This window comes from Lytechinus variegatus, chromosome 12 (assembly GCF_018143015.1).
Source record: "Lytechinus variegatus isolate NC3 chromosome 12, Lvar_3.0, whole genome shotgun sequence".
Classification (NCBI taxonomy): Eukaryota; Metazoa; Echinodermata; class Echinoidea; order Temnopleuroida; family Toxopneustidae; genus Lytechinus; species Lytechinus variegatus.
Window position 1 is genome coordinate 7785011 of NC_054751.1, and position 27989 is coordinate 7812999.

At 36.0% G+C, this 27989-nt stretch overlaps 1 protein-coding gene and 1 long non-coding RNA gene across 2 annotated transcripts in view; both read left to right on the forward strand.

Moving 5' to 3' along the window:
* Positions 1 to 1241: 1241 nt before the first annotated feature.
* The window catches only part of LOC121424937 (WD repeat-containing protein 11-like), a 47548-nt gene continuing 20800 nt past the window's right edge, over positions 1242 to 27989 (forward strand). The window contains exons 1-19 of the mRNA XM_041620833.1: positions 1242 to 1433; positions 2719 to 2788; positions 3313 to 3508; positions 5080 to 5253; positions 6598 to 6811; positions 7617 to 7826; positions 9580 to 9707; positions 10194 to 10721; positions 11597 to 11681; positions 12291 to 12470; positions 13482 to 13590; positions 14778 to 14883; positions 15958 to 16198; positions 19430 to 19544; positions 20960 to 21128; positions 21630 to 21741; positions 22801 to 23017; positions 23721 to 23894; positions 24787 to 24882. Of these exons, the coding sequence (XP_041476767.1) occupies positions 1369 to 1433; positions 2719 to 2788; positions 3313 to 3508; positions 5080 to 5253; positions 6598 to 6811; positions 7617 to 7826; positions 9580 to 9707; positions 10194 to 10721; positions 11597 to 11681; positions 12291 to 12470; positions 13482 to 13590; positions 14778 to 14883; positions 15958 to 16198; positions 19430 to 19544; positions 20960 to 21128; positions 21630 to 21741; positions 22801 to 23017; positions 23721 to 23894; positions 24787 to 24882 (3189 nt within the window). The 5' untranslated portion in view covers positions 1242 to 1368. The remainder of the gene's footprint in view (positions 1434 to 2718; positions 2789 to 3312; positions 3509 to 5079; positions 5254 to 6597; positions 6812 to 7616; positions 7827 to 9579; positions 9708 to 10193; positions 10722 to 11596; positions 11682 to 12290; positions 12471 to 13481; positions 13591 to 14777; positions 14884 to 15957; positions 16199 to 19429; positions 19545 to 20959; positions 21129 to 21629; positions 21742 to 22800; positions 23018 to 23720; positions 23895 to 24786; positions 24883 to 27989) is intronic.
* Positions 25196 to 27981, forward strand: LOC121424938. The gene is made up of 4 exons (XR_005971458.1): positions 25196 to 25260; positions 26120 to 26209; positions 26468 to 26670; positions 27673 to 27981. It is a non-coding gene; the product is annotated as an uncharacterized LOC121424938 (long non-coding RNA).

The window sequence follows — 27989 nt, forward strand, 5'->3', positions numbered from 1 at the left end:
TGAGATTGAAAGCAAGAAAGATTAAAGTTGTTATTTGTTCTGTTCAAGTGAAACTTGCGGCAAATTGTTTGATGAAAAAGAATTACAAAGAGCAAGACATGAAATTGAAAGGGCACTTCGGCTTTGTCACTAAAACCCCTGCATGGTGGGGGGGATACATCATTTCAATGTAATTATGTACCAGGGCCGGTCTTGTTTTATATCTTTCTTGTTATGATAATAAATGGTCCATTTTTATAGTTTACTTTAAGCCAATCAAAATGAATGATTTCAATAGCTTTAAACTGTTATTGGAAATTTGTTATTACAACATGTTTTATGAAACAGCTAGGCCCCAGGTTTATTCAAATTCTCAGCATTACTATTTTATACACATTAAGTTTTAATAAATCTTCCCTGAATTTATGCCACGTCTATTTCAATTCTTTACGTGATTATGTTATTGTGTGTCATAAAATGATTATGATGTAAGGGATTTGATATAAACTCATGTTTCAAAATATTTGATAAATTTTCTGATTTTACATCAAAATTATTTTTGATCTAGTGCCCAATTAAGATAAAGTATTTGCACATTTTTGTCTTGCTTAAATATAGGACCCCTCCTTGGCTGAAAATTGAAGGATAGAATCTCTTTCTGTTAATTGCTTTCTAATATCGAATTACCAAATTTTCAAAGAAAATTTTCGAACTATCCCAAGTTTAAAGCCCATGCAAAGTCCACTAGGGGAGGGGGGGGGGGGTAATTGGATTGGGAGAGGGATAAAATTGAATGGGGAATATTTAGGCAGTCACGGTGTAACTGTCAGGACAACACAGTACATAGGTCATCAGGAGTAGGCCAATATGAAGGATCGAAGCTTACCACACTACAAAATAAACTTGTACAGTATTTGATATGTATCTTATCAGTATATAAGAAATGTTCACAAGTGTCAGTTATTTCTATTTTGATTTTTACTCATTTATCCATTTAATTATTTATTTTATTTTTAGGGGGTAAAATTTTACGTATTAAATGTATGAAAAATGAAGTGGTTTTGATATTTGGGATAACGGGATAATATTCAACTAATTAAAGCTACTTGCTACACACAAACTGTTTAAATTGATTTAGATCATATTTATGCAGAAGTCATGTCACAAATCAATCAATCATAGCTGGACGCTCCGCGAGAGAGCTAGTAAAACAGAGAAAAGAAGGAAAAGGAAAAGAAAAAGGATAACAACATGTGACGTCATTTTGGTACCGGTATGGCGCTGATGTAAAGTGACTAAAGAACGTTTGTGGGTGTGATTTCGGTTCGGCATCATCACTCGACTGTCCTGGAATAGTGTGTCTAAAGGTCCAGAACCAAAGCTAAGAAGATGAACATTTCTCCTCGGACAATCACTGGGGGTTTGCATCCTCTCAACAAAGGGGCGTGTGATTGGTAAGTATGGGACTTGGGAGGACATTTCCAGACGGGCTGCCGGCTGCCCCAGCCCGGCAGGCCCGGCCAGCACCCACCGTGAAATTCCCCCAGTGCATCGGCGAGGCGCGATTCCCCAGGCCAGGGGTAGCTTGGGAAAGCTAGGCTAGGGCGCGCGATACATGCATGCAGTCACTCAGACAGTCACACATATTGCGAGGTTATGCTAATAAGTCCACGATGCTGTAGGCTTAAGTTGAGTAAGTTGAATGAAGCCCGCAGTGCTACCATTCGTTTGTCAACAAACGTTCCACCAAAGTCTTTACAGTAAAAAGGACACTTTGCTGACTTTGCACAATGCTTTGTATCGATTTACGTTTAAAATAGTTTTTGTGCCTAGTCTTTCCCTTGTGTCTTTGATATGAAGATAGATCGCACGCCCTCTTTAGCTAATAAGACAAAACATTTTGAAAATAGAAGAAAGCTCCGTATTTTGTCAACGAGAATAAAAATTAGCGCTTAAATGATGCTATTTGAGGGATATTCTTGATATTAGGGGAATTGACTTCACATTGTTCGGTAAGTTTCGTAGGACTTGATTTGATAAAACCTCTTCTTTAATTTGCGGAAGGGCCATGTGATTGTTGCAGTTTTGCATGTGCCATGCCTTCAATTTTCCTGTACACAGCGGCATGTAATGCACCCATGGGTTGCATGCAGTGGCGAGGCTGAGGTCATGAATCCCATCTCATTCAAACAAGAGTGAGGATAGATTATCGCCACATGACTTGTGAATCACTTTGGCACAGGCTGACTATATAGTATATTTAGGGTTTGGGTATACCGGCCTTTAGGTTTTACCCGTGATCGTTAGACGATACACGTCTTCTTTTTTAAGAATTGCTCATACAGATACAAACATAAACAGACAAAGGGCACTGCATGGACTATTAATTTAAGTGGAATAAATGTAAAGGGGATGCATTTCATGTAAAAAGTTATATTTCTATGATTTAAATTTTCATTTTTGGGTGATTCCTCGCTCTGCTTTTTGATTGAAAACGTTGTCAGGCATCTTGGAATGTTACCTCAAATGACTCTCTAAACACCTCCTTGCTAGGCTCCAGGTCACCAGCCCATTTTATACAAATTTCATCGAGACCAGAGACATGTAAACAGGGAAGGAAATCAAAGTTATGGTATTTATGTCAAAGTAACGTATGACTTCAGTTTGAAGATAACTGGTTTTGCTCACATACATGTACATGTAATATTAGTCAATGTCTTATTTCTGTTTTTTTTGCAGGGGATGGCAAAATTTGTTCGCATATGGCTGTCACACTTCAGTGGTTGTTATAGAAACCAAAGGCATTCAGGTACAATGTATATTTAGATCTTTTAATTCTTTGATTAGTGGTTCCAAGTATTGATTGTTAGTGAAAATTGAGTGTTGCTAGAAATGTTGAGAAATAATTGTAAAATCCTAAACCTGGTTTGTGATGAAAACTTCAAAATCACTTTCTATCTTCACAAAGTGGCAACTGCTTGACTTCAAAAGACATGCTGCTCGGGGAATAATTTTCCTGGTATCGCATCGCAAATTGCTCCACATTTTTTTCAAATGACTAACACACACAAAAGTCTTTTGTGTGTGGCAGGTTTTTCATGGGACTGTACAGAAATTGGTTGAAATTTTTTTCTGTTAAGATGACCACAATGCTAATTGAACCTGATATATAGCAGAATTATTCCCTGCTGTTGAAACAAATTTCTATCATGAAAATACATATTCATGTGCTACTTTTACAAATTGGAGAATACTAGCTGTTCCAATAACAATCCAAATACTCCATATTCTCAGATAATGTATGCTGTGCATTTCCTGTTTTTGTCCAATAAGATAATTCAAACGCTTGAGAAGCACCGTAGTCCGGTGGTTCAAGTTCAGTGGGCCAGAGAGAATTACCATCACACCATAGATGCACCGTACACCCTTCGGCTAGCATCAGCTGATTCCAGTGGACTTATCATCATCTGGGATGTATGTGCAGCTTCAGAGAGAGCTAGTTTCTCAGACGGCAACAAGCCAGTACAAGGTAGGGACAGAATCATTTTTCGTCGATATCGAAAAAATATTGAATATTCAATAATGGTTTTATGATTGTGATGATATATCACGGTAACAGTATGGGCAAAATATAAAGAGTGATGAGGTTATCACTATTTAATAACTGCAAAAGCTGCTCTGTATTGCTTTAACCCTAAAAGGACTGGGGGGCGTGATGGCCCCCCCTCAATGCTTCGCGTGATATTTCTGAAACGCAAGAAGATAGCGCCGCAAAATTTTACGTCTTTTTATTTGTTGAAGTTTTGCGCAACTTTTGAGACCAATTTCGTGATATACGGGTACAGCATCATGATGCCACGTGACTTTTTATGAAACAATGTCAAGCTGAAAATGGCTCAATTTCATACTTTGTGTACAAAGTCTATGGAAGATGAAATTCATAAAAGGGTGATTATTTTTCATTCTAATTGGTCTGCTTAATTAATTTAGGGTTTACTTTAGTTGTTTAATGGTCTGTAATAATTTCCAATGAAAAAAAAAAAGATGAAAAAACAGATAAATACATAAATTCTAAAAAACAAAGAAATACATAAGGAAAAAATTGGTTTTTCCAATATTTCTTTGTGGAAACCTTTAAATTAGATTAAAAAGATGACATCTGAAAAAAATAAGAAAATTGGGTGTTAAACATGCAAATGAGATTTTTTATGCATAAATTTGCATATTTTTGAATAAAAAATGATTAATTTCAGAATTCTTTTTTATACTTGCTTGTAGTTTATGTGGTAACAAATGTGCGTGCCAAATTTCTGCATGATTGCGTTAACGGCGGCCGAGAGCAGAAGGGGGGCATCATTGCCCACCCCCCCTGTCCTCAATACATCTCAAATATCCCAGTCCTTTTAGGGTTAAACCAACTCAGAACTAAGTTGATACCAAAATGCCCGCTTTTCATGGACAAGCACAGATGAAAGCTGTATACTTTCATTTCCCTCTTCTCTGCGCTGACAGAATTGCAGTTGATAATGAATGTGTAATGAATTTTCAGGCCCGGCGATATATTGTGTCATCAACGATATTTTGCAGGCAACAATCAACTAACATTGAAATCAAATATCGACCAGTATAGTGAGTGACTGTATTACAGACCGGCCTTGTATTACTAAACGTGCGCATCAGAAAATAATTTCATACGCTCAAAACTTTGCAACATCCTTCCAAAGGCAAGATAGTAGAAGATGATGAAAAATGGTCAAAAACACATTTTCAAAGTCTTAATATTCTAAAAATAATGAAATATGGTTGAAATATCTCATCAGTGATTTTGTTGTTTTCTGAACTTTTCCTATAGAAAACACATGTTCGGTAATATGATACCTTTTTCAAGTGACCAAAATATTTCACATTGCGAAGAGGGGTCCGATTGGAAGCTAATATCATAACAAGGAAAAACGATTTTGGCAAAATTTTTACATATTTATATTTTGTAGGTAATTGTGTATTTATGGTGAAAGTTTTTGTAAATTTTATGAGAATAATGTGTTTGATATGATTTCATACTACTTTGGTACTTATCGATTATTTGTTTTATTTCATTAGATTTACAGTGGCTCTCTACCCAGGATGCATCACACGATCTGCTTGTGGCGTTGCATCCTCCCTATAGCATCGTGCTATGGAATGCGGATACTGGCACTAAATTATGGAAGAAGACCTTTACAGATGTCTTGCATTGCTTCTCCTTTGATCCATTTGAATCTTCAAACCTTACATGTAGGTATTTATATCTGAGACGAAATGTCATTCAGTCTTATTTGGGAATTTTTTCTGCATTATGAACATGTTAATGAAACAAATATATAGATTAAAATGATGGTCTGGGCTGAAAATATTTATGGGTTAATACATAGAGTAGAATTCACTGAGCAAAATGCAAAAAAATTCATCAAAATTGGATAACAAATAACAAAGTTATTGAATTTTAATGTTAAACAATATTTTGTGAAAACATTCATCATGAATATTCATCAGGTAGACTGATGATGTCACATCTCCACTTGTTCTTTTGTATTTTATTATATGAAATTATGTTTAATCAAAATTTTTCCTCCAAGAACTAGAAAAATTGGATTGACAACTGATTTAGTGCATTAGATATTTATTGTTGCAACTTATTTCATTATAAGGGAGACATATTATTCACACAAGTTTGAAATAATGAAAAAAATTGTGATTCACTATTTTAATTATTTGTTATTCGATTTTGATGAAATTGTTGGCATTTTGCTCAGTGAATTCTATGTATTAAAATATAAATTTTTTCAGCCCGGACCATCCCTTTAAGTTTGGAATATCGAGGCTATTATTAAATGCAGGTTTTGCTTGTAGAAAAGGATGCAGCTATTACATACAAAGCAGAATATAACATGAGATGATGCAAGAAAGTATTTGCAATCAGTTGCAAATTTGAAATTGATCAATTTAACTATAGCAAATAAATTTGAACTTCTTGTTTCAAAAAGTACAACAGCAATTGGATGAAAATTTGCAATCATTCTCATGACCTATAATTAATATTGGGACACAGAATTTTCTTGCAACACTCCGAAAACTGATTATAGACATCTTTATAATACTGTCCAATTCAATGAAATAGTTTGTAAATTGAAGTGTTTTGACAGCTCCGTCATGAGAAGTATGCCTTCTTGTATGATAGGTTAGAATTACACTTAGCTTGAAAAGGATGTCAATATCATTTTACAACTGCTTGGTTGTTACCATAATGAAAACATGTGAGAAAATAAGTTATCAGTGCAGATTTTAATTGCAGACAATAAATTGCATGTTGATTGAAATTCTAATTTGTTTACAAATTTTCGGCAGTACTCCTATTTGTTTTTTTAAGATCAGTAAGCTCGATCTGTAATGAAAACCATAAGTCATTTGTTTTGAATTATGACCATCCCCACATTCACTTGAAGTTTGGACATTACTCCAATACAAGTGCATTCATGATCATGCATGAACTACCATTGTGTGTATCTTTTCATTATTGGACAGGAATATGAATTTTCTTTATCAGACGTGTGATAATATTGAATTTTTATTCTATTTCAGTACTCGGGAATGATTGCATCTTGTTTGTTAATGACTTCAGTGCAGCGAAGCCACCCTCGAGCAATGGAAAAAAGTTTTACATCACCACGCCCAGTCCACAGACGACCAATCAGATGACAGGAGGCATGGCAAGTGATCGTCGAGGGAGTAGCGCAAGTGGAGCGAGAACGGCACTCAAGAGAGTTCGTCTTCTTGTAGGCGACAACAAAGCAAAGTATGTTGTATGGTTTCTTTTTCTCTCCATACTACATACAGAATACGATAGAAATTGTATTGTTCTAATAAATGGTAAATGTTGTTCGTGTGAGTCTCCATATTGAAGGAGTTATAGATTAAAAATAAAATCTGGTATTTTATCGGCATAACAAAGAAAGAAAAGTTTTAAAATAGTAGAAAAAACTTAAGGATATCAATGTTTTGAAAAAAGGAATTTATTATTTTTTTACCATTAAAAGTGGATAGCATTCCAGTATTTTTTAATTGCATGAGTGTAGGGGATGGGATTTCACACTTCCAAAAATTGTGAGAGAAAGCTGTTTTAAGAAAAATGTTTTGGTCCAGCAAAAGTACAAGGAACAAAATCTTGCACATTTTAATATTTAACTAGCAAGAATAAGAATTATTATTCTTTCAACATGTCTTAAAATGACTAGAAACAATATTGTTGCATAAAGGGTCGTTAAACAATGTCGCCTGGGCTTAACCAGCCATATAGACGATTTATGGCCCTAGACTCACCTCCGTGCATGAGTGAACATTACACACATCGTGCCCGCAATACCCCCAATAGGTACCCCGATGACCAATTAAGAGTCAGTCAGTGTCAAGGTTAATTAGTGAGAGTTCTGTGTCTGGAGAGTTAAGGTCAAGTCAAGTAAGTGTTCAGCAGGACCTCCATACCGTGCTGGACACCATTTACTACCGAGGGATATTAGACTCCTTGGAGGGGCATTAATTCAGTAGGTGCCTCTCCATCTCACCTAATTTATACATTAGTATTATGTTTTCTTTTAATCCAGACAAAGGTCAGTGAATACCTCAGTGGATGACCCCGATAGTCAGGGAGTAAGCGAATGCCTTCAGTTGTCTTACATGAGATCCAGACGCAATCACCTACTTCTCTTGTATGCCAGAGAGATTTTGATCCTTGATCTCGCAATCTACCAGACTGTTAGCGTGATTCCGATGGAAAGAAGTGGCTCTCCGTTTCAGCAGGTTTTTCCTTGTCGGTGAGAAATAGTCCTTAAAAGGAAAGTCTTGGTCTAGACCTATTGGCCCGAATTCACAAAGGTGGTTTTTAAAACCCACGGTTGAGTCCATGGTTTATGCAGATTTCCTGTATAAATTACGCTTATTTTACTGCGTATTTAAAAAAATGTCCAATGCTGATGCGCGCTTTTGTCACAGTGCGCCAAATTGGTGCCTGTTGCCGTGGTTATCCACGCTTTTTTATTCAGGAGTCCACTGTTTTTAATCATGAGTCCACTGTTTGAAGAGTGGACTCATGATTAAAAACAGTGGACTCCTGAATAAAATAGCATATCTAACCATGGTAACGGGCGTCAATTTGGCGCACTGACAAAAGCGCACATCAGCATAGGACATATTTTATACATGCGCCCGATACGCGCTAAATTAAGCGTAATTTATACAGGAAATTTGCATAAACCATGGATTCAACCGTTGGTTTTCAAAACCTCTGACCTTGTTGGTAATCATCTACTCTTCCTGTATGCCAGGGAGATTTTGATTCTGCAATCGATCAGACAGTCAGTATGATTCCTATGAAAGAAGTGGCTCTCTGTTATACAGCAAGTCTTTTCTTGTTAGAGAGTCTTTGTCTCGACGTACTGACCCGTATTCTGAAGTCAGGTTTAACTGTAACCACGGTACTCTGTGCTAAAATTATGGGAAGCCAAAAGTGTCAAAATTTTATTAAGTTGTATATTTCTCATATTTATGGTGCTCTTTCCCGATTCTTCAATGGTGAAGACAATATTCTATTTATCCTTTCTAGACGATTATGAATTATTTGAAAGCCAAATGAGCAGAAATATGATATCTCTACTGTTAGTGATTTATGTAACAATTGGCTAAATAAACCCGACTTCAGAATACGGGCCACTAGGTCTGTCCTTGTCGGTAATCATTACCCATCTATATTGTATTTCTCCTGTATTTGATAACTTGGTATAACAAATCTTTGAATGGTCCTCCTTATCTCAATATTAGTTTTTATCCTCCTATTCTTTTTTCATGCATTTTATATGCCTGATTTTTTGTGTTGCTCTTTGGATATGCCAGTTATAAGTTCATGTGTAGTGATTTATTTAAGAATTTATTTTCACAAGTTCTTTTCTTTTGTATCAGTACACAGATGTTTTTAGTTTTCCATAGTACCGCAAAGAACATAAGCTAACTTCAAAAATTTGTTTGTGTCTTTTGAAACCTTCATGGGTTTATTCATAGAGACCATGACAATATATATGTTGCTTAGAATATAATTCAATTCAATGTTTTATTCAATTCCAATAAAAATCAATACAGCGTATAGAGTAAAGTAATAGCAAATACGATGTACAATAATAAGGCAAGAAAATGTAAGAGAAAAAGAGAATAAAAAGATACTAATGGCAAAAAAAAAGATACAATATGATGCAGTATACTATATAGGCGTTGTGATCATTGTCACCATTCATTGTCATGATTGTCGCACCGATCGTACGACCGTGATCACCATGACAACAATGTAAATGTACACTATTACAACACAAGATGGCGCTGCACCACGCCGTACCCCGGGGTACTACGGTACCCCGGTGTACGGCGTGGTGCATCATATTATGGAAGGGTAGGTTATGGAAGTATAAGTGTGAGAATTCAAATAGAGATTGTATTGATTGAACGTTTTCTCATAATCACCACTAACCACCATAACCATTGATATAATCTCATTCTTTTTCTCGGGTCCACTTTATGAAGGCAACGTGATGTATTGATGTGTTTACATGACAATGGAAGTATAAGTGTGAGAGTCAGAAGGAGACTGGTCACCACATCTCCGGGAGCACCTACCACACCATCAGACCAGTATCACGGTACACCATCAGGTGAGATACTAGCAGTGTCTGAAGCCAGTTCCTCTCATAAACCTTTTCTAAAACCACTCAATCTTCATATAACCTGGATCAAATTTAGTAAATAATAAACTGTACATCCAAAGTTCAAGCAACAAAGATTGGATATCAACTTTAGCTGATGCATAATGATTTAGAGAGAATCTGCTTTGCTGATTTGGGAGCCAATCATTCAATTTTAAGTCGGGTATAAGTCAGTTTTAACAAAGAACTGTTTTATGAAACACATCGTGGAATTCCCAATCAATTTGAACTGTAAAAGAGAAAGCATGCAGTCATGGATTTTTCCCCTGAGCCAATAGGAAATAACAGTTAAAGTGTTGCAGTTTGATGAAATTAATTTGGCTTCCAGTTATTTTTCCTTCAATCTTATTTGCGTGGGCCATCAGGTTAAGAAAATCTATTAGTTGATGCTGTACCAAACAATAATTTCATTTTATTACATTGTATTTTTCATAGGTGGAGAGATGATCTTGGAAGGTCAGGATATGACCTATGACTTACGATGCCAGTCTGACCCTCTACGAGTCACCAAACACATGCGTACCTTTGGTTTGGCTTGTAGTCCAGTCAGCGAGAGTCACAGCGCCCTCATGCTGAGCGACGGCCGCATTCTCTTCTGGTCGCTGATGACCGTCGATCACGACGCATCGTCCATGGGAAACAACCACTCCCAGCTTGTGCTATCCCCGCTCCATTCCCCCGGTCAAGCTTTCCCTCCGTCGCTCAACGGGGACTTTGAATTCCTGCCGCCTCTTCTTGCCTCAAAACCAACTCAGATACCGGCCCCAAAGACCTCCATTGCAGACTTCCTGTGTCCTCCGGATGTGGTCATCGATGGGGATTTCAAACATGGCCGTCAGGTTTTGCTCAAGTTTGTAATGACTGGTCTCTCGAGTGGAATAGCCGATGTACCTGTAGTGATCAGGATGTGTCCGCCACTGACCACCAAGAATGTCCACTACTACAAGCCTCTCATTACCATAGGTATAATATATCTGCTTGATGTCCCTTATGATGACGACGATGTTATATTCTGATGATGGTGATGATGATGGTGATGGTGATGATGATGATGCTGATAATGATGATAATGATGATAGTGATGATGATTGATGATGATGATGATGATTGATGATGATGGTGATGATGATTGATGATGCTGCTGATGCGGATGGGGATGATGATGATTGATGATGATGATTGATGATTGATGATGATGGTGAAGATGATGATGATGATGATGGTGATGATGAGGATGACGATGATGATTGATGATGATGATTGATGATGATTGATGATGATGATGAAGATGATGATGATGGTGATGATGAGGATGACGATGATGATGATGATGGTGATGATGATGGTGATGATGATGATGGTGATGATGATGATGGTGATGATGATGATGATGATGGTGATGATGATGATGATGATGGTGATGATGATTGATGATGATGATTGATGATGATGTTGATGTTGATGATGATGATGATGATGATAATGATGATGCTGATGATGATGATAATGATGCTGATGATGAAGATGATGCTGATGATGAAGATGATGATGATGCAGATGATGATGATGCTGATGATGATGCTGATGATGATTATAAATTCAAATGATGGTGATGAAGATGATGACTTTGCTGATGATGATGATGTTCAAACACATGAAAGTATTACGGAGAGCCAAAAGACACGATTGTTATTTAGCCACTAAATTGCAGTATATATGATCATTGTAAAATATTCAAGGATTATGATAAGGTCGAATTCCGATGTGTAATATCAGTGTATGAGGATTTGATATGTGAACCATGAAGTTAATAACAACCATATTTTTTTTATCAACAGGTACTTCAACTGGTTTAGTTCAAGTTTACAATCTTACCACAGGGTCTTTGTATAGAGAATACAACATTCACACCACATCTGTCCGGTATGTCAGGGGTGATACATTCTTACAAACAGCAAAATTAATTTGTTGTTAATCAGTTATCACTTTACCAGTTGTGGTAAAGATCTGGAAACAGAATGTAATGAAATGACTACCCAAGTGTTTGTATTCATGAATGAAAAATATGTGCCATGTGGCTCCGGAAAAAAATGTGAAATTGCTGAAAAATGAGGAAAAATAAGGACAGAATTCCATAAAATGTCAGGTATTTTTCCAAGCAATATTAATACACTGTCCTACATATGACTTTTTGTGTTAGTGATCAAGACAATTTTTGGTTTTCAGGTGAGACTTCACAAAGATAAGTTGATTTCAATGTACCAGATCTAGATTTATAACAATGTGATGGCAATTAACCTTCATTCTAAAGACTTTCTCATGAAATAATTTGCTGCAAATACTTTCTTTTACCTATCATGCTATAATATTGTAAATTGTATGAAATTTGCTGAAAAAGCAAATTGCGAGTGGAAGGAGGCAGGGAATCATATTTTTCAAACAATGATGGGTCCAATTTGCGATTACAATTTTGTCAACTTTCTTTCTTTTTGACCATAGTATGAAGAGCTTATTTTTTTGTTCTTTTGTCAGATGTATCGAGTGGGTTAGCCTCACAAGTTTCCTGTCAGTGAGCTATCCCAACCCATCCAGTAATGGAATGGTCCGTAATGAGCTCCTGCTTCTGGACATGCAGACGGGACGAACCATACCGATGAGAGAACACAAAGGAGACGAACCGCCCATTGAGGCGCTAAAGGTCTCACACCTCAAGTAAGATTAAAGCCTGTCTAAAGCTTTGGTGAAGAGTCAGTAATGTGAACTATACTCGCGTATCATCCAACGTTACGATATTACAAAACAGTAGTAGTCATTAGCCATCCTGGGGCCCGTAACACAAAGCTTAGCAATGATTGTAGAACATTTTTTACGATCGATTTCATTGACTACAATGTACAATTAATCGTAAAAATCAAGCGTACGATTAATCGCTATCCTTTGTGTTACGGGACCCAGGTCATTAGGATGAGAGAAGTGTATTGTACTCCCTTAGCTGTCTTATCGAGCTCCAACACTGAATATTAACACTGAAATATCAATGTTTTTTTTAAAGGGTTTATCCACAACAAGCTATGCTTTAGTTTAGGTCCCAACACTTGAATTTGAAGCATTAGATTGTTCTTTTTCATTTAAATTTATTGTAATGGTGGAACTTTACAAAATGAGTTGTATGTTTTTATTCATTAATTATATTGTTTATATGATTCATTAATAAAGTGATTATTTAAAAAAATTTATACCTGTCAATGATTGAGAATTTCACTTAGCTTCTTGTACTTCAGTTGCTTGTAAAGTCACTTGTTACTTTACAAACTTTGTGGAACCTCCCATTCTTCTTGTCCAGCTCATATCTGTCATCTAATGAGATAAAATTGATATCTGGCACTGCACATTGGCTACCAGGCCCTCGATCAATAGGGCAAAATTAATTTTCAGAGGTTTTCTATTTCGAATAACAAAATATGATTTTTTTTTATATCAGTCATTTTCTGTTTCTGTAATGGTAACACCCATTGGAACTCTGCAGGGCAGCTTTCTACCAAACTGGTATAACACCAAACTGGTATAACCAATTACACGTCATTAGTTCATCAGTCGTAAGGTAGTTGACCTTATATTGGTCACTTTGTCTTTTTTTTAGGAAGATTGATTTAAGATTGATGTGTAATTATAAACAATCAAATATCTTCTTAATATTGACACCAATTTTTTCCGTATTTTCAGGCAGTATCTGATAGTCTTGTTCAAGGAGAAGCCATTCGAGATATGGGATTTGAGAACTCTGTGTCTCCTCCGAGAGATGCCCAAGCATTTCCCTATCATCACAGCATTGGTAAGTATAGTTATTTCTTATTCATTATGAATAAAATATGAAATCTATTCATGAAAAACGTTATTTGCATATTTAATATTTTTTTCCAGATGTCATCTTTGTAATCTTATTTATTTATTTGGAGTGTGAATGTGTGTGTTTGTCTGTGTGAGTGTGCTAATGCTTGCGTGTGGGTTATGTTCCTGTTGTGATCTTTAAATACCTTGTAATTTTTATCATTTTTTTTCTCATAGTTCTATGTTTAAGTAAAATATCATATGCAGGGGCCCCTAATTACAAGCTGTGCTTCTTTGGGGTCCCAAACCTGTCATTTTCATCAGTTATTTATAATGTAACCATTTATTTTGTTTGTACTTTTGTACTTTTTTGTACTTTGTACTTTTTTGACTGGTTTGAATAAATTCAAGAGTAGGGGGAAACTCTGTTGTAGATGTCTACCTGCGCTCCCCCCCATCAGTTTTATTGGGACGAGAGATGTATGGGTCATAGTGATTCAGTTCGCTTTTCGTCTCTCAAGCACAGGTGACACCAAACAAATATTAATAATAATATCAATGATAATATTGATAATAATAATAATGATAATGATAATATTAATAATGGTATACAAATAGCAAATAGGCATGAGTGCGATGGTGTGAGATTTCGCATGAGGTGAAAGAAAGATGCTCTATTCAACGAGGCGTTAGCCGAGTTGAATTATGAATAGAGTGTTTCTTTCACCGAATGCGAAATCTGGCACCATTGCACGAATAAGAATATTCGCTATTTGTGTTGTACAACGCCTCAGACTTTAGCGAAAATATCGGGGAAAAGGGAGTGTTTTCTTGCAGTATCTATGAAAAGGGAGCAAAAAAATTGAAAGCAAAAAGCAAATCCCACAAGCGCACATGACCTCCTTGGGCAGCATTGAGCATTTGAGCATGTAGCCATCAAGCTATGCGCGTATTTAACCTTCATTTACTGAGCGCAATGAATTAAATCGCATTGTGTCGTCACCTCGTAAAGCCGTGCAACGGAACAATTTTGGACGGTACATTTTGGATGGTACGTCTTGCGTGCAACGGTACGAATGTATGACATTCAGCCTCCCATTTGATCGTGTATAACTAGCTAAGTAGGCGTTGTACAATAATAATAATACAACAGACCACTGAATTTCCTCTTATGTTTTCATTGGTTGATAGGAATGGTCGCCATCGCACCATAAGAAGAAGTCTGCCAACGTTGAACATCAATCCAGCGGCATGAGTTTAGATGGAGTTTTGATGGGGAGTACCATCAATCTTGCAGGTATGTAGACCTTTCATGGCTCTCCCAAGCCACACAGGTCAATGAAATAGACTTACTTTGCAGAATTGATTCCAGTCTTCATTCAACAACATTCTCATTCAAAGGACAAGTCCACCCCAACAAAAAGTTTGTTTGAATAAAAAGAGAAAAATCCAACGAGCATAACACAGAAAATTTCATCAAAATCGGATGTAAAATAAGAAAGTTATGACATTTTAAAGTTTCACTTAATTTCACAAAACAGTTAATATGCACATCCTGGCCGGTATGCAAATGAGGAGACTGATGACGTCATCCACTCACTATTTCTTTTGTATTTTATTATATGATATATTCTAATTTTCTCCTCATTGTCAAGTGAAACAATGATTAATTCCTCCCTGAACATGTGGAATACACATTGTTAAATACTATATGGTTGAGTCAAGTTTGTCATTTTGTCAAATCTGTAAAAAATGAAATACATGTATTGCATAATTCAAACAATAAAAAACAAAAGTAATAGTGAGTGATGGACATCATCAACTCTGTCATTTGCATGTCACTGAGTTGTACATATCACTGTTTTTATGAAAAATGGCGAAAATTTAAAATACCATAATTTGCCTATTTTACATCCAATTTTGATGAAATTTTCAGTGCTAGTTTGATTTTTCTCTATTCAAAATCAGCATTTTTCTGGGGTGGACTTGTCCTGTAACAATGACCTTTGAACATCACTAATGTCATTAGTAAAATGCCCTTTTTCAATATTCATAAATTTAATTTGATTCCGTACAGCTATTAAAACTTAGATATAGTTATTTTGCAATATTACTTGCAGTGGCAAGTGGGAAGTCATATTCAAATACTACAGATCAAATTCCAAAAGATACTACATCTGTCATTGTTTTGTAATTTAGAGAGAACAAAATATCCTTTCAACATTTATATTTACCATGTTCTCATGGTTATTTTCAAAATTGAAAAGAAACTTCTGTTCAGAGATGGCTACCTACAGGAATAATACACTAAAATCAATGACTCAATTTTTTAACAATAACTTAATCACATCTTTTTTCCATTTTTCTCCAGAGAGTAGCAGCGAGAACCGACCAGCAACGACGACCATCAGGGAACATTTCGTGTTTGCCGAGATCAGTGGCGTCCTTCATCACTTCTGGGTCGAGGGTAGCGTGGTCCACGAGGGCGCCAAACTGCCGTCGGAGAGCAGTCTGACGACGATCAGCTGTATTGCTTGGAAGGGCGAGACCCTGGTGATGGCCGACTCTGATGGCAATCTTGGGGTGTGGGACCTAAAGGCCAAGATCTCAAGGTAAGTCTCCAGATTATTGGTCAAGATTGATTTTGTTCTTGGGCTTAAGCTTCTGTGGGATGTTTCACAAAAAGTTTAAGTGTGACTATTGGGGCGTTGCAAGAAACTTTCGATCAATTGCAAGTCTATTTTCAGTCCCTAAATCAATCATATCTCTTGTAATTAATTGTAAATTCATGATTGATTAGTAATCTGCTTCTTTAAACAAGGAGTGTAATCTGATATGCTACAGCTGAAATTGATTGATTGTAAAATTGCAACAGAAAATTTGCATTTGATTGCAAATATTTTCTTGCAACACCCCCTCCGAGTCACACTTAAATTCTTAGTTGCATGCGGTATAAAGAGGCATCACAGCATTTGTCAAACCTTGCCAAGGGGATGCGCTCTACTGCGTATCAATCAGTAAGATTGCGTATTAAATATCATGTGTTTGCAAGAAAATATCTGCAAACCATCGCAAATATTCTGTTGCAATTTTACAACTGATAGATTGATTTTAGCTCTAGCAAATCAGATTACACTCCTTGTTTCAAGGAGCTTAAAGCAATCAATCACAAATTTGCAATTAATTACAAGGCATATGATTGATTTAGGGACAAAAAATAATTTTGCGATTGATTGCTAGTTTCTTGCTACACCCCATAGCTCACACGTAGATCTTTGTGAAACATCTCCAGGTGAGATAATATTGTTCCTAAGGAATGTTGTGTTGGTAATTTGTAATAATTTTCACTCATTCATCGGTTTTATTTCATTTCTATGAATACAAATCAAGTTGCTCATAACAATAGCAAAGATCAGTACATTAATAATGATCATCACTGCAATATGCAAAATACATTACCAGGAGAGAAAGAAAACAACAAAAAGAAAAGAAAACCAGCTAATGCTTATGGATTATCAAAATCAATTAAATTTCCATTAAAAGACGGGCTTCAGGAGCTGATGATGAAATAGGAACATTAAAATGCAGATTAACTTTAAAAAGACATTAGATTGTATTAATTGTTATTATTGACAAGTTATGATAATGGTAATAATGATGGTAGTAAACAGCTGGATATACATTAAATCACAGTGCCTTTCCAAGCGGGTACAAAGAAGCTCTACTACATGCATTATCACACCGGCTTTAGCTCAAGCTCCTGCTTCTAGCGCTTAGTACATTCAAGAAATCAATCCTGCCAGGTACTCATTCATATCACCTGGGTCTAGTGCAGCACAAAGTGGATCAATTTCTTGCTGATGGAAAACATGCCATGACAAGGATTTGAACCCATGGCTCTCTGTTTGAAAAGCAAGAGTCAGAACCATTTGACCACAATGTGCCCACAAAGTGGTATATATTTTAATGCCATTTAGTTTTTAATTATGTGTACACCTATGTTCCTTTGTTCGATTTTGGATAATAATAATGATCTTTATTGATACTTCAAAACATTTGTTGATACCAAAAGGCTGAATTACAAATGCTTTTACATTGTTTCACACAAAATTGCTTACAGTAAGTACATACAAAAAAGGTTAAATCATTACACAATAAAGGTTTAACTCCATTCAACTTTGCAAATATTATCAGAAAAAAAAACAATAGAAAAATGTGGGATATGTTAGTCACGGAACTGACATAAAATTAATCTGTGAATGTATGGATTATTGGTTGAACACATGGCAACATAAAAGAAAGAACAGTAAACAAAACAGGCAACTCCAGGAACAGGTATTGGGTGATGGTATTGGATGAAATGATGGATATTGAATAAATTGATGATTAAAGTAGACAACCGAAGAACCAAAGTATTTTATAATGACTTTTTTTGGTCATCATTGTAAAGGGGAAGTATTACTAATCAGATATATAACTTCACCTTTTAAAATAGTGATTAGAGTTTGCAGAAATCAGCTCTCAAAAATGACTTATTTTCATGGCATATTTCTGCCTTCGTCCGTCCTCTGGCAAGCTCCAGCTGAGTGACGTCACACCACGAGCAGTGAGCAGCTGAGCTGACAGCAGCCCATTGAAGACGATCTTTCCAATCAGCGTTTTTTGCTCTTAGAATAGTTTATTCCTCTCAAGATTGGTCTTATTACATAGATAAAAGTTTGAATTTTCTGAACAGTAAAATGAAATGCACATTTAACATATTTTGGTAACCGATATTTAGCTTAGAAAAAATTATTTGTTTTCAAGAAATATACGTGAATAGACAAAGCATATTTTCACTTAGAAATCATGCTTGCACCACATTGATATTATTATCAATATAAAGCATAGACATTCGTCTTCACAACTGAATAAAAATTATGAAATTTAATTACGTAGCAAGTTCAGGAACCACAAAAAAATATATAATATATGAATATATGATCGCGAAATGATTGGAATTGCACTTGGATTGCCGAAGCATTGCGAGGCAACTGCAGCGAACGCACTTTGTTCATATATCGTTATGAACACGATCCATATAAAAACATGGTCTGTGGACAAATCTGTACGCACGAAGATTTTTTTATGAGTGCGGGGATCCTGGTTCGAAACTCTTTGATTTTTTTTTTGGTTCTGGATTTTTTTTTTAAATTATGTTCCTTCCCCATTCCTATCAGCTCTTTTTTCTCTTTTTATTTTCATGTGAGATTCTATTCAGTCCTGTATTTATTAAATCTTACTTCTTAATTGCTGCTTTTGATTTTCAAGTTCTTGATTAGATTCTCTGCTTATATTATTTGGGCAGCGACTCACTCACTCACTGACTGGAGTGGAGCAACACAATGACGACTGCAGTGGACAAAATTGGTCTTTACAGTCCACAATTCAATAAAAACGGGCAAAGGAACACAGTTCTGAATCACGTTTGGTCTGAAGTTGTCGAAAACAGAAATTGAATATCACATTACATGAAGAAAACGGTAAATTCGGAAGATATTGAACAGGTCAGTAAGGTGATTCAGTGCATGATGCACAGAGAGATGATGAGCACGTCGATTGTGTGACGTCATAATTCTCGACCGTTTTCGGCTGCGTGATTGTCGGTCTGGGGGGCTGAGAAGGGTGTCTAATAATTTCATTTCTTGCATTTCCACGGCATCTATAAGACTTTTTAGTGACATATTTGTGTATAATAAGACAATACCTTTCCATCCATATATAATTTGTCTATAATCATCACTTTCGTGAAATTTTCTTCGTGTGTCTCCTTTAAACAAACTTTGCCTGTGTCTTGTTTTCAGGAATTATCCAACTCACAAGTCCAACATCAAGAAGCTTAAATTTGGTCCTGGGAAAGGGAATCTGAAGCTGATGTTTCTCTGGAATGATGGTGTGGACATCTGGGATTGTAGAGAGGTAAGATCAATCTAGATCTACACAGCATTCTTAAGATCAAGATTAATCTGTGTTATCTCCTCAAATTGGCAATGAGAATGTGATAACTTGATTTGTGATTTGATTGAATGTTTTCCTGCATAACAATATATTTTTTCATTGAAATGATATATCAATATAATTCCATCGCAGCCAAAGGCTGAATTATGTAATCTGTTACAAAGTAAATCACAAAATACATATTATGTTAATAATCATAACAAAAAATGACATGTGGAAATAATAAAAACATTGTAATAATATTACATTTATAAGGAAAACATGAAACAAGAATAGGTTATATGGGACAACAGTTATCTTTGATATTTTTTGTTTGAATATAATTTTATGTGAATAAAGTATATGTAAGTAGAAAATCAGAAACAGACATTAAAAGCCAAGAGTATAACTAATTGAAAATAATATATATCTACTGTATCAGGATGAGGGAAAAGAAAAATATGACAAATATGTATATATAACAATTTGTATAACAAAGTTATTTGACAGTAAATCAGAGATATACATCATTGAACGTAAATAACTTGCGGAAGACGGATTGCCATTGTAAGCAGATATGCTTGAGAATATGACAAACCAATATGATTAAGTACATTGCTTTTGAAGCTCTAGACATTCCTTTCTGGTTGTGATATTTTTAATGGATTGGAATCATGATTGAATTAGCAGCTGAATCATTGATTCGACTCTTAATCATTGACAAATTACAAAACTGCTTTTAATAATAATAATAATAAGTATTTCTAATGCTCACTTTCTAATGAATCATTAATCAAGGCGCTATATATTAAATAAACAAAAAACATTGGAAATATTCACAATTCAAATCATCAAACATAACATTCATATGAGGAAAGGACATGGACTTTTCATTTTGAACTCATTTTAAAACATTAATTATATCGGGAGAGGGGGGTGGGGGCATTCATGGTATAAAAAGAGAACGATCAGGAATCAGCAATGACGTGCATTCATCAAAATAAGATGGATATTGAACTATAAGGAAATAAACTATTAATATTTGGTGGTGATTTTTTTTTACCTGACTGCTAAGAAAGCATGAATGCTTGTAAGCAAGCAACCAGAGGACCGACGGCTTAGGGTCCTCTCCGAAGGACTCAGGTACTGAGGATTAATGCCTTACCAAAGAGCACTAGCGCACCAAGTGGGAATCGAACCCGGGATACGAATCCCCCGCTCTGCCGTCTGAGCTATCGCGCCTCCTCATTACAGTTGCTAAAAGGAGAAAAGCTGTCAGTAATAGACTGTTATAGGAGAAAATTGTTGTCATGCTAGCATGCTCAACATTTAAGTTGAGACCCTTATTTTATGCTATCATCAGTAAATCTTTGCTGCCTCTTCTGTTCTGTGTGTAGATGCAAGCTCTTAGTTCTCTGAAAGGTGGAAAGGATGATCGTAAACCAGTGGACATGGACTGGGCCGCGTCGGATAAACCAGTCGTGCTAAGTGTGGATGGATGTCTGAGGGTCTATGATGTTCATCTGAAGACCTCCTGTTGGTCTATAGCTGATGCTGAATTTGTTGGTGAGTGATATATCATGTTGATGTGTTTTATTCATCCATCCATCCACCCACCCAACCACTGTGAATGTATTAGAAACATTGATCTAGCAGTAAAAGTTTATTGTAAGTGGTGTAATTGTGATATTAACTCTTTGCCCGCCACGGACGACTCGCGGCACATACAGCGGACTGCCAACGACGACTCAAGTCACAGTTCGCACACAATGCATACGGCACCCCAAAATTAATGTGGCGCAGGGGGAATAGTGTACGTGGCGGGCAAAGAGTTAATGACATCATTTGGCCTTTATAGTGATATGAAAATCTCTATAAATTCCTCCTAGACAGCTTTGAATAGGAATATAAAATATTCACAGTGCAGGGCTACGACTGCGGCGTTTGGAGTTTTTTTTACTCCTGCCATATCTGTATGCAAAATAGATGAGGAGGGGGGGTGTTTGATATTTTTTGTTCAAGTGTTTGTTTTGCTATCATTTGGTTATAATTATGTTTTGTTTCCAGAACCAGTATTCTGCCCATATCTACTGTCCCCCAAGGCAGCCTTAGCCATGAAATATACAATGCAGCACCAGCCTTGGAACAAGAATTATTCTCTTCAACTCACAAGTGAATAGTAAGTCTAATTTCAATGGCCTTGTCGCTTTCAGATCTTGACTGTCGAGGACAGGGATTTATGAAATTGGCCTTTAAAAATGTGGAGTTGAAAAATATGAAAGAAAAATAATAACCAATGATAGCGATGATAATGATAGTAATAATGAGAAAAAAGGGGTGGCAATTAGGTCAGCGATGTAACTGCATACCCATCTCTTCTGCAGCAAGCACTACCTTTTTTTAAAAACAATTGTATGTTCTTATTTTGAACTAGTGATTTCATTAATCATATAATAAGTCAATTGGGATTCGGTTTTCAGTGCATAGGCACTACTGTATAATGTTAGATATGGAAAAAAAGAATGAAATGATGTGAACAAGAAAAGGAAGAGGTGGAGGGGAAAAGGAAGGAGAGGGGGTGGGGGATTGTGGGAAGGGGGAAAAGGAGAATGGAAGAGGGGGAAAGAAAAGCAAAGGTGGGGGAGGAGGGAGCAAGAGAGAAATAATAATTTTGTAAACAAATTGATGGTAATGACACATCTTAGTTGCGTTTCGTTTGTTTCTTTAAATTTTGCTTTGAATTATTGAAGACTACATTTCAGAGCATTGTGGCCCAGTTGATTAGTCTTCGGACTTTGAAACAGGGTCTTGGGTTCGAATCCCAGCCATGGCGTAATTTCCTTCAGCAAGAAACTTATCCACAATGTGCTGCACTCAACCCAGGTGAGGTAAATGGGTACCGGTAGGAAGTAATTCCTTTAAAAGCTGTGTGCGCTATGAACGCCTAGCTTAGCCGGGTAATATAGGAGTGCCTTGAGCACCTAAGAAGGTGGATATGTGCGCAATATAAATACCCTATATTACTATTATTATTTTCCCCGGCAATTTAATTGAATTTAATTGAAAATAGAGCGCTAAGAAACATTTGTAGTAAGGCCCTACAAATATTATTATTATTAATGATGGAACTGAGAAATGATTTTGAATATTATGGTAGCTATACACAGCAATTACAGCAAACTTACCTTATTACTAAACAGACATGTACCTACAATCTTATTTCTTGATGATTTCTCAGTGAAACCCCTGACGACGAGAACATCATCAAGTCTGTGAACGAGCAGCTGAAGATCATGCCAAGTGACATCAGACGTTTCCTCCCAGACTGTCCCCACGGCACGGCTCAGCGCTGCCTGCTGGCCGCAAGGCTCTTCGGCGATGAGGCCGAAGCTGAATTCTGGAACGTCGCCCTCTATTATCTACGAGTAGAACGTGTCAAGAAGAGTCTCGGAATGGTAAATGTTGAATAAAAAAAGTAATAATGGAAACTTGGAATATCAAGTTCTTTGATTTGTGGGAGTTATGTTGGATATTAGAAGTGCATAAAAACGTGGGTATGGGACTATGGTTATTAAAAAAAGTGAATAGAAAATGGTAATCACCCACTTTTTAAATTTTTTTTAAATTAGTCACAGGGTAAATGTGAGACAAAGTTTGAGTCCCCTAAAAAAGGAGCCAGTCTGGGGTCTTGCAGCGCTGAGAATCTGTCTTAGCAATCCACTGAATATTATATGATGTCTGCTTGCTCTTGGAATGGCTGTAAGGCCAATCCTCAATATTAATTTTTCTGGTAGGCGGGACAGGAGAAATCAAAGAAACACTTAGCATATTTTAGTGGTTATTGTCCTCTGTATAAAAAAGAACTTCACAGACATGCCAGCTCTATAAGCATACATGTATTACACATGTCAACTAGGGACAATAGGACAAATCTGTATAGAAGAACATCTGTAGTGCAAACCAATATTATTATCAATTATACTCTCATAAAACTTACTACTCACTTTTGTCTTGTGGTGAAGATATGCAAAACCCATTTTAAATGTGTTGAAAACTGATAAAACCTGCTGTTAATTAAAATTAAATAAAATTCCTCTTAACATTTTTTCATAACAGTTCATGAAATTTTTCATCAATTTATTTCCTTTTTTCTTGCAGTCTAAAGAGGATATCCTCCAGGATGATCCCTTGACTGAGTTTGGAATAGATCCTCCGTACGATCCATCGGCCAACACACAGACGAGCGACTCCACCAAACCAAACCAAGTCACGTTGAGAGAGCTTCCACTGGACATGTGTTATGATGTCCTGTGTGATAATGTCACCTTTAGGGTAGGTAGACCTCCTAGTTTGGTGTCAATCTATTTCCATTTTACCCCGAATTCCTCACCAAATCAGTATACAAATACTGAATAGGCATGAGATTAATGGTACAATTTTTCGTTTAAGGTGAAAAAAGGATGCTCTATTCAACAAGGCATAGCGGAGTCGAATAGATAGACTATCTCTATCACTGGATGCGAAATTTTGTGCTATTGCTTAAATAAGAATATTCGATATTGGTGTACAACGCCTTGAAAGTTAGCAAAAATATGAATACTGGGAAATATGATCAATTTGTCCTTTGTTCATCCATGAAAATGAGGAAAGAATAATTGAAAGCAAAAAGCCAAATCACTGTGCAGTATATCCAAGTGTGCAGCATCATCATCATACCTTCAACAATAGAGTGCATTTAGCGGGTAGGCATATCAAGTACAATCAGTAATAATCAGTTCTTATATAGTGCATTTCAGACCTGAAAGGACTCTCAATGCCTTTTACAGAAATAAAATTATACAACATAAGGAATTACTTAGAATAGCACTTAAACAACATTAACATTAATCAGTAACATATGGCATATAGCTAAAGTTCTATTTGAATGCTTCATTAAATATAAATGTTTTAAGTTGGGATTTGAAGAGTCCAGGATTATTTTTTGATTGGAGAGTACTTGGGAGGGAATTCCAAAGGTTGGGGCACTGTAGGAGAAGAGCTTTTCTCCATGCATCTTAGTTCTTAGTACTTGAAGGAGTTGTTGAGTTGATTATCTAAGTGTTATTTTGATATGACCTAATCATGCAACGGTAGAGTTTTGGATGGTACATGTGCATGGTGTTTGGTTTTTATGCTGCATTATATTCACCTTTTAAATATAGGCATTTTCCTTTGTTTATTGCAGAAATACCAGCTGGAAAGGATCCTGTTGCATGATGGGAAGAGAACGACTTACGAGCATACCATGAAATGTGTAGAGAACTTCATTCTCTTGGGCCAGGTAAGTGAAAGGTTTTGTTGGTTTTATTTTTGGAACTAATTGATCTCATGAAGTTGATTAGTATTTCAAACTTTATGGCCCGAATTCACGAAAAACCTAGCTCCTGGTTTTTGGTGGTTTAAACCCCCTCCTGGTTTAAACCCCGAGCTGGGTTTTTCATTTGCGTTTCACAAAAGAGGTTTAAACCCCGAGGGGGTTTAAATGCGTCATAAAACGTCATGAAACGTCATATTTTTTAGTCTGCTCTTAGATGTGGTTTAAACCATGGTTTAATTTTACGAGCATGCGCACTTGAAGAATTTGTGAAAAATCGCTGAAGTGAAGAAAACTTTTCTTGCGGTCCTGGACCTGTCAAGCGGTCTTCTTGATTAGAAATTCGTAAGTATTCTTCTTTGAATTCGTAAAATAAATCCCCGCTTTCCTTCTCTGGAATATGTTGATACGTTTTATCCAGTTATATGAAATTGGTAGTGTTGTTTTTCATGATTGCGAACGAGGTTTTGGTATTGACAAGTCCAGACGATGCACTTCATCGTCGCGTGTGTATTGCCACAGTCCCATCCGTGCATTTAAGTGTTGGGATATTTTGACGCTGTGTTGTGGAACGAATTGAAGGTGCTCAGCCGCGGGCCGGGCTTAATTGTTTTATGAGCTTCACAAGGATGTTTATATTATTATGCCATCTATATCTTAATTTGTGAATGTCAAGATAAAAATGAAATATCTAAATCTATATAATTTTTGTACTATTTGGGGCATTTTAAGAGGAGAAACTCAGAATTTTTTTTTTTTCAATTTGATTTTGAATTTGCCTTGACTAAACTTCTTACAAAAAATCCTAAATTGCATTTCAAAATATACATTTGTAGATCGAGACCTACCTTTTTGCTTTCGGCACAGGCCAATTTTTGAGGCTGTAGGAATATTAAAGAGTTGATTACTCAAAGTTTGGTCTAAAGTCCTTTCACTTGCAAATAGAGAAAATAGAGCCCCCCCCCGGGCCCCCCCCCCACAAAAAAAAAACAGATTTAAAATTTAGCCTAGGTTAAGTCGTTAGGCCTAGAGGCCTAATTTTGAAAGGCATATTCACAGTTTCAAACAAATTATTACAATGTTTTTTTATTTATTTATCATTCACCATGTTCACTGTGAGATTTGCATTTAAAAAGTGATAAACCAATGAATATTTTTTTTTAATGAAAATTATTATTTTTTTAATTTGACCATTGTTTCACAGAATTACATCAGCATCAGAGGTACCATACACTGATACAGTGTAGGTCTCTGGATTATCTTCATCTTGTTCACAGCCTTAAATTACTAAGAGGTATGATTATTAATTTGATTTACATTGTTTTGATTTGTTTAAAATATTGAAATGATTTGTTAAGATATCGAACATGAAATATTTAGACTGAAGAAATGAAATGGCTTGAATGTAGTTTTTGTTAATCTCAGGAAGTAAATTAAGATTGCCGTAATTATGTTGGCAGATCAAATCTACAAGCACATGTACAGTTTGGAATGATTATAAAGATCACAAAATAAAAGAATTAAAAATAATATTCAACTCTTCTGCATACAGCTACCTTTCCCAAGACATTGTTGGCTACGTGATGCTAATAATCCATCGAAATCGTACAAGGATGGGCCATCTCGAGATCAGTATCGACTGTCAAAAGAAACCGTCACCAATATGCTGGAAGCCGAAATGAAGAGGGACACACAGAGGATTGATCATCTTCCTGTTTATTTGCAGGTGTTGACAACTCCATTTTTATGCAGTGGGTAAGTAATTTAATTTTTCATAAACGATTATTGAATGTTTCTTGGCACTGTTAAATCTAAATGACTGAGATTGTTTCTATAATTTTAGGACTCCAGATAAAGCTGATGACAATATCTAGAAATCAGAGAAGGAGCACATAAATAAGAGTATCATTTCAGCAAACAGTCAAGTACCTATGAATTGCATAATTTAAAAATTCCCAAACTACCACAGTAGTGAGTCTCTGCTTTTACAACTGTTATGTCAGGTTAGAGTTATAAATTTTGCCATTAACCCGTGGTAGAGCTTCATGAGGTTCACCAAACTTGTACACAAAATTTTGAAATTTTGAGTGTAAAATTATGCTAATTTATGCAAAATTTATTCATGCTAATTTATGCGAAATTCATAATCACAAAAAATGCTTTTGTATTTGTAGACCAATTTTGATTTTTTTTTCATCCGTCTGGTAGAGCTTCATGTACATGAGGGTCCCCAAATTTCAACACAGACTTTTGAAATTTTGACTAGAAAATTATTTATGTTAATTTATGCAAAATTTATTCATATATCACAAAAAAAATGCTTCTATGTCACTTCTCTATTAATTTCAATTCTGTTTCCTCAATTTATGTCACAAATATAATTCACTAGTGACGACTTGGCTGAAATTAAAAATTGATGGTACATTGTTCGGGTACTGTACAACCCAATTATTTTTTTTTACTTTTAATCAAAAGATGTGCAAAACTTCAAGGTAAAAAGTCATTAAAGCATTGGGCAAAACAAATTATTCAATAGTTGTTTTTGAAGTCAGCACTGCTGCTATATTGAATCGCATAATGATGGCGAGACTGCCAAAGGCGTTCCACTTGTTAAAATATATTGGAGAAAATTGTATGATATTTGTACAAGATGAATATTCATTGTTTAACATCTGTATGTGCTTTAATGAAATGTTTTAAATTACCTCAAAATAATCACCTCACCCATCAACCATATGGTTTGTTTTTATTTTACAGGATCATTTTAAAAGATGCATGGTGATGAGGCAGCAATATCGCAGTCATCAATGTGTCAGAAGCTAAAGCAAGAAGGATTCTAGGCAATACATGAAGATTCCTACAACAAGAGAAGAAGTTGAAGCAACTGGGAGACAGTTCTATCTAACTATTAGATTTCCAGGAGTGAAAGGTGCAATTGATGGGACACATATCTACATCAAGAGCCGGGGGGGGGGGGGGGGGGGGGGGATTGGGCCATATGCTTCTTATATACCCCTTCCAACTTCATGTGGAGAGGAATGCCTATAACAATGGCAAAAGCATTAAGAATATAG